The sequence below is a fragment of the Paramormyrops kingsleyae genome, chromosome 5 (genome assembly GCF_048594095.1).
Source record: "Paramormyrops kingsleyae isolate MSU_618 chromosome 5, PKINGS_0.4, whole genome shotgun sequence".
NCBI lineage: Eukaryota > Metazoa > Chordata > Actinopteri > Osteoglossiformes > Mormyridae > Paramormyrops > Paramormyrops kingsleyae.
In genome coordinates, this window is record NC_132801.1 from 30823169 (window position 1) to 30830683 (window position 7515).

The 7515-nt window shown below is 40.7% G+C and overlaps 1 protein-coding gene across 1 annotated transcript; it reads right to left on the minus strand.

The window, feature by feature from the left end:
- Positions 1–907: 907 nt before the first annotated feature.
- LOC111845494 (actin-related protein 2/3 complex subunit 1A-like) lies at positions 908–6788 on the minus strand. The gene is made up of 10 exons (XM_023814950.2): positions 6569–6788; positions 5822–5895; positions 5627–5731; positions 5208–5430; positions 5000–5107; positions 3151–3363; positions 2805–2880; positions 1882–2075; positions 1431–1521; positions 908–1318 (listed from the first exon to the last, which is right to left on the minus strand). The coding sequence occupies exons 2-10, from the start codon at positions 5883–5885 to the stop codon at positions 1280–1282; spliced, it is 1113 nt and encodes a 370-aa protein (XP_023670718.1). The 5' UTR covers positions 5886–5895; positions 6569–6788; the 3' UTR covers positions 908–1279.
- Between the last annotated feature and the right edge of the window lie 727 nt (positions 6789–7515).

Genomic DNA, 7515 nt, shown 5'->3' on the forward strand with positions numbered 1-7515 from the left:
CTGAGACACCTCACACTGAAACAAATCTGATTTTTATGTATTCATATTTTTTTGGCACAAATATCAGATAGTCCTCTATTGAATGATTAAATAATCATATAAAAATTACGATATTAATAGCAACAAATGTCCTGGTGTGGAAAAAGGAATTGCTTTGGTCAATCAATTACAATTACTAAGATATTTAACTGGACTTTAAAGGACTTCAAAAAATAAAACCTGACACAAAGTGTGAGTTTCCTGTGATAGGTCCAACATTATAGTGGGATTTACACCTAGTTTTTAACAGGTCCAGCCCAAACGTTCAGTCTTCTGATGTGAATTTGTTTGTACTTTCAAAATCATTATCCTCATTTCCAAGTTGCACTTCAATATCTAACTCTACGTCTCTGGAGTGGCCTGATAGTGTCCGGCAAAATTCTCTGGTGTACAGCATAATTTATGATTCTCTCAATACTAAAAGTAATTTGTACAAGAATCTTACTGTCAAATGTTTTTACTGAACATCATGACATCTTCATCATCGAAGTTTGTCCTCATTATAGAAGGTCATGAAGGATCACGGAAAAGGTTTCCAGAAAATTAGAGCTGCTCATTGGTATACATTGGAGCAGTGGATTCAGCCTTAAAATCCTTCCACAGCACCTCTTTCTGGTGGTGGAGTTACAAATGCTGACCCCTGGTGAGCAGACAGAGGTCTGCAGGGCACCATTCCTAGGAGACCTTTCAGCAACACTGCCACCCTTAGAATAACTCACTACTCTAACCATCCTTCTCTATTTGGGTTATATGGTTTTAACTGGTGGTTGCTAGTGTTGGTACACCATCTGTGAAATGCATACAAGTTCATATAAAAAGGACAGGCATTCAAATTGTAAAAGAAAACAGAATAAGAAGGAAACCAAGGTGGGGTTGTAGTGTACTCTTTTATTTCTAGCAGACCATTTACATATTAATTTCACCCTTACATTACTGTTCTACAATTCCTCCTGAGGGGATGAGGGCCCTACACCCATTACCACACTGCTGGGGTACCAGCTTTGGTATAGAATCAAGAAGATCACAGCTAAAGTTAAAAAAAAAAACAAACCAAAGGAAACAAGGAAAAAAAACACTCCAATGTCATTTAACGGTTGTTTTCCTTTTTATAAATAAACAGCAATGTCAGTTCATCTCTCAGTGCTTCTTTTCAGTTGCCACCTGCAAAAATTGTCAGAAAACCTTCTGTTGGTCTTTCATTTGTGCTAATCGTCTGATGATTTTTCTCTTTTTTTGAACTTTACATGATTCGCAGCCCTTGGATGGAGGACTCTAGAGTCTAGGAAGAAATAAGCACAGAGCCAAAGTTAAAAACAACAAAATTCCACACCACATTTTGCAAATTTCAAAGAAAGTGAAACATGTTTTTGGACTACGAAGAGGATATTTACTTTGATATCCCATATGGTCATTGCCCCGTCGATACCTGTAGTGCAGAATTTACGACAATCTCTTTTGTCTCCTTCAAATATAGACACTTGGCTGCAAAGATGAGGAAAGAAAAACAATTATTTTGAATTTATTGTTGATAGGAAAATGGTATTAGAGACCAAAAAGTCTTTTAGATGCATGTTTAAGAGATTTTTTTAAAAGCACAAATATTTAACCGTTCTACTTTTTAAAAATGCATTTAGGTCACGAATGGATATGCATTATCTTTGGACAGTAAAAATTCAACCATATGCAGCATAAATATTAAGCCTTTATTTTACATTACACTGGAAGTTAAGAAAGGGCCCAAAATATGGAACCATAAGCATCTGAGCCTAAAATACAGAGTTCTACCTAGCAGTGCACATTCAAAACAGGACGGGGGAACAGGAGAGGCTGTGGGACCCTTACGTGATGCTGTTCTGGTGCAGGGTCTCCAAGATAGTGTTCCGGTCCTCGGTGGTGGCTCTCTTGTCCATGTTGCGGAAGCGCTCCATTGCGGAGATATTGCGCTGAATGCTCTGCTTTGGAATGTCTAACTTTGAGATGAAGGTCAGGCTGCCGTGGTCATCGCTGCTGAACATCATCGGACAGCAGTCGTGTCCCTGGTGGAAGAAACGGTACGTTTGCCTTTGGCACAGAACCCCTCAATCATTACCAGAATAGTCGAGGCAGTAGCTACTTCATAATGACGAAAAACTTCTTTAATGTTATAAAAATCTAACTTTGGAAACACAAATCTTATCAGAAAGCAACAACACACTCAATAAGACAGGAGACCATATGTGGTTTTCGCACATTCTATTCTGTGCCAAAACCGATTTATATTCAAACTGATCCTACGGCATGTAACAAGTTTAACAAGGAGATAAAAACCTGAGTCATTCCTTCAACTCTAAGTAAAGAAAAGACAACTAAACAGGCAATTCACATCATGCAACATTTACAAGACAAATTAAGACAAGGCTTTTTGGCAAATCATAAGCAACAGATAAGATATTATAGCAAATGCAGTTATAGTTTTATTATAGCAAATGCAGTTATAGTTTTATTATAGCAAATGCAGTTACCAGCAAATAGTGCTAGTCAATTAGTCTCTTCCAGTCAGGTGAGTAACAAAGATTTAAAGGGGTGGAGGCATCAGCCTGGGTTGACACATCATCACCCCAAGGCTTTAAGATAATGTAACAATTGTTACAGAATGAATCTGAATGAACATGGCATAGTATGTAACTATGAGTGCTATATATAACACTTACAGGTTTGCAAGCAAAGACATTATGTCAGCAGAATGATTCAGGGAAAATAACAGCGTCAGGAAAACATTTACTTACAGCTGCCACAATGCTGCTCTCTGAGACAAACACGACACTCAGGAACGGGAGGAATTCCGTCTTTATCTGGGAAGGCCTACGGTGACAGAGGCCATCGTTTCAGGCTCATAACAGAACAGCGCACACTGACAACACTCTGAAAGGAAGCTTTGAGCGTAAAACAGACGTCTTTCACCAATTTAAGAATTAGCTAGTGGGTCAAAAACAGCCATTATGTGTTTTTCTGACTATCCTGCAACCCGCGGATTAACTCCAATGTGACTGTTTGGCAGCATATTTTGTTAAATGCAGAAAAATATCCGTAACATGCGACAAACGCAGGGCTAAATGCTTTTATAATACTTACGCGTTTCCTTTAGTAGCGTCAACAAAATTGACTGTGCTGTCGTGGCTGACCCAAGCTAGCCTGTTCCCGCTGGCAGAGAAGCAGACGCTGTGGACCCATCCTCCGCTCCCTGCACCCCCAAACTCAGCCATGACCTGTCCAAACGGCATCTTAGAGCCCCATGGGGTGGCACCTGGCTTCTCATCCACTTCTTTGATGTAAGCAGAAAACACCCTGTTGAAAGAAGGCACATAAAATAAGACTGATTCAGGGGATATAAATCGTTTTAGTAAGAGACAGAAAAGCATCTTTAGAAGTTTCATACTTTCTTTGAAATGTGTTATATATAAAACGTTAAAGTACTGTAACATAAAAAAAAAAAAATCTGAAAAGGAGTTCAACAAAAAGTTTCGTAACTTTTGTTAAGGATCAAAAAGTTAAAAATTAAAATTATTCCATATACAGATGCTCCTCTACTTACGGACTTTCAACTTACGAACTTTCAGACATACGAATGAAGAGAACTATAAGTCCAAATTGTGTTCCTTAGGCTCCCGTTTCCTGTCCGCAACATTTTTTTTTTTTTTCTGTGCGCCAGTTCCGCCTACTACGACTTCTGCCCGCTACTCCCACCGTGCAACAGCCTAACGTGCGTACTCCCAGCATCCTAGTTCTTTGTACTTGTGTAAACCCTTAAAATGATATTGAATAACGACTTACGGACATTTCGAGTTACAAACGGTCCATTTTATTTTGTGGAAAATGAAGGACTGATCTGTGGGCCAGATTTAATAATGAATTATAAACATTTTACAGGCTGGTACTTTGAGCCGATAAAATCCCTCACCCTCCACTAAGGAAAATGGTCCATTGCAATCATCTCCAGTATTTCAGTAACTGTGTCATTAGATCTGGTGCTGCAGACTCTGAATAAAGTTTAAATAATCGGCCAACACTGACAGATCGCACTAATATGTTGTGCATCGCTAAGATAATATTTTTTACTTAGCGTGCTAGTTAATGACCTCAGGATCTTGACCACTGCTACCATAGCTTGCAAAAAGAACAACATTTTGCATTACGAAACCAAGGCATTTCATAAAATCATCGCAGATTATCTTAACCACTGGAGTGAGTTCTCTGTGCTACAGAACAGGGGCGAGATCCCCAAAAGCATCATAGGTAAAATAATCAGGTAGCCTTTCCTTCATGAATATTAAGCCTTTGTCTGGAATCCTATGTTTCTGAAATTCATCTGCAGGAGCAGCTATTTTGTCTGTCTACTTATGCTTAATTTTACATTTAAAGGCATTATCAGCTGTAATAAATGAATGAGGCCTCCCATTTCTTCTTCTAAAATCTCTTTGAACTGCATGTTATAATTTTCACACTGAGAAAGGCCATTGTCCAATGCTAAACATATGCCAGGCAACCATGCATCTGAAAGAACTGCACGTAGGTTTATTACCTGGAAATCAGTCACTTTTATAAGACAAGCCTGGTCCAACTTGCAAGAATGTTACAGATGTGTTACCTTAGAAACCAGCTCTGAATGCATCTTTATGGTGACATGAAATAATACCCCAATTATACCATTTAAACCACAGTGATGATAACATGCAAATACACCCTTTCAAAAGCGGTGCAGAGCATAACTAAAAAGCTTAACATTTTTTAGGGTATTTGTAAATTTTTTATAAATCTACACAAATATTTTTAGAAAAGCAGTAAATATAAACACAATACTTCATGATATTCGACTTTTATATTAATTTGTAAGGCCACAAAAACAGTACTTTCTACATCCATCATATAGGGAAATATGTATTCAATATTAACACTTAAGACTCATATAGCAAGTTGTCCTCACCTGCATTTGAAGTCACATGACCCAGCTGCCAGGAGGACATTGTTTGGATGCCAGTCCAAACTTAGGACAGTTGAACGAATTGGCTTCTTGATGTGTTTGCTGACCCACCTAATAAAATGTAGTGACACACACAAACACGGCTTCATGGCACGAATACTTTAGGAAAATAAGCTTTGACAATGGTTTGCATTTAATTAAAGAGGCTTACCAGTCATTTTCAGACTCAAAATAACATACAGAGATTAACCGAGCCCCGCTGCCAACAGCAAACTTGTTCTCCAGGGGAGACCACTTCACAAAGGTGGCAGCACGGTTGATCCGTAAAATCACCAAAGTAGGTTTCCATACACCATCCTTCTGGCTCCAGACATAGGCATTACGGTCTGCGCCGCAGGTCACAATGCGGTCACTCTTAGGTGCCCAGTCAATGCCTGCACAAAATTCAGCACAACTTACTCAAAAAGCACCAGAAATGCCCCCCTTAAAATTCTTTAAGCTAACCTAAGTCTAACTAAAACTAACTCTGATTTAAAATAAAACAGATAAGAACAGTGTGTAATACAGTTAAGAATTGTTAAAACACAGAACCCATTGCTTTCAATGATGCTACTGGAAACACACACATACCTGTGATGTGGCCATTGTGTTCCTTCAATTCGTGGGTCTTCATCCACTGATTTCCACTCTTTTTGTAGATATGGACTTCATGATTATTTGGGCTGATTGCAATTTCTGTCACAGGGAATTTTAAAAACCAGTGGGAGGTTACCAACTAAAGTCAGGTGGGGCACCAAAAGGGAGGAGTCACGTGGGGCTACTTACGACTTCTGTCCCGATTCCACGCGTGACAAGTGATGGGCTCCAGGAGAAACTGGTGCAGAGACATTTCACCAGGACTGGTGGGGACAGTAGGAGAAACAAAACAGCCTTTACACTTAAGCGCAGGCTTTTTTTTTTTTCATCTCTGCACCACAGCAAACGCAGATCACTGGTTCATTTTAACCGCTGTATATTTAATATCGGCTGGGTTTATTCTTCAGAATAAATACTGAAACGTTAAAAAAAAGCCAGCTCAACTTTTATAATTCACCGAATGATTACGATGTACTTTATAAGGTCGGCTATTCAGCGCGTCAGAAATAAAGTTAAAATTGAATATTACTGTTCAATTCTGTGAATAAAGTTACAGGTTCCCGGCTGGCAGTTAAGCCAAACCTCACCGACAGTAGGATTAAGGAAAGTTAGCTATGTAGCTACACTATCAGCTAACTTTACCATTTGAGCAGAGTTACCCGGGTCAGAGACGCGCAGGCAAGTTAGCAAACTAGGTTAAGCACAATAGCCCAGAGCAGCGGGAAAGCCTCCAGGAGCAACGCCAGGGCTAAACTATAAATAACAGCGCAGGATCCATATAAAACACATGTCATTCCCAGGCCGACGCACTCCCATCATTTTCTAAACCGCGCCATTTCCCCGCGAGGAGAAGCCCGCTCCCTGCTGACGGTAAACCGCACGACAAAGGTGGAGTAAGCCGGTCTCCGGTAGGCCCTCATCGCTCCCCATATTTACCTGTGCTCAGCTGTAGTCTTCGTGTGGTGTGGGCGGGTTTCCCTTATCGAATCGAGCACGTTTCGGTTGATTAAATCGGAACTGAATTCGCGGACTCTGGGCAGTCGACACGAATTCACCCCGTACAAGGACTGTCAGAAGATCCAGGAAATGGTAAGGAGCATTGGTGCCGCGGCGGGGAACGCGCCTCGGTCCGCGCAAGCGCACAGCGCCGCTTCGCCCTCCCCGAGCCGGCGTCAGATGGCCGCGCGCCTCGGTCCGCGCAGGCGCACGAGGCGCTTACCCCTGCGCGAATCGGTGGTCGGCGTTAACAGTGCGGGCAGCACTGCGCGTGCAATGTTCGGAGGAGAGCCCCTTCCAGAAATACGGGGTGTGATTTGTGCGTGTTTTATGTGCACAACTAGCGATGACAACAACGTTTAACAGGAGCTTTTGCATTTTTATGCAGAGAGCAGGGTTGAATCGCATCGCTCCGATATTGAAATTATATGTACCTCCCGGTATCTAGTAGGGCATACAGTAATTTTAATTGCTCCAGAATAGTTTCATCAGTTATATATTTGACTAGAAATATGTCCAAGAATGCTTCATGTTACACTTATTGTTACACTTATCAGAAATGTCACTTTTAAAAAATGAAAACTAAGGATATGTCGGATGGATGGATGGATGGATATGTCTTACTATCGCTTGTTATTTCTTTCAAAAACCGCACTGAAGTCATTAATTGAAATGCAACGATTTTTTGAACGGTTGGGTCAAAAATTCTGACCAATTTCACACTTAAGCTTCTCAAAGGAGCTTACAACCCCCCACTACACTAGGCACCAAATTAAGTTTTTCAATACATTTGCCGCGAAATCGCACAATCAAGGGCGAAACCCATCGTGGACATGAAAGTGAGGTCCCCATTCATCAGGTCAGGGGGTATTCCCTGGGTGGTAGGA

Coding starts and splice junctions, on each gene's coding strand:
- LOC111845494 (XM_023814950.2), bottom strand. CDS start 5,885: ATGTCTCTGCACCAGTTTCTCCTGGAGCCCATCACTTGTCACGCGTGG. Junction 3,364..4,999: donor TCATGTGACTTCAAATGCAG/GTGAGGACAACT, acceptor TTCTTTCAACAG/GGTGTTTTCTGCTTACATCA. Junction 1,319..1,430: donor TGACCATATGGGATATCAAA/GTAAATATCCTC, acceptor ATTTCTTCCTAG/ACTCTAGAGTCCTCCATCCA.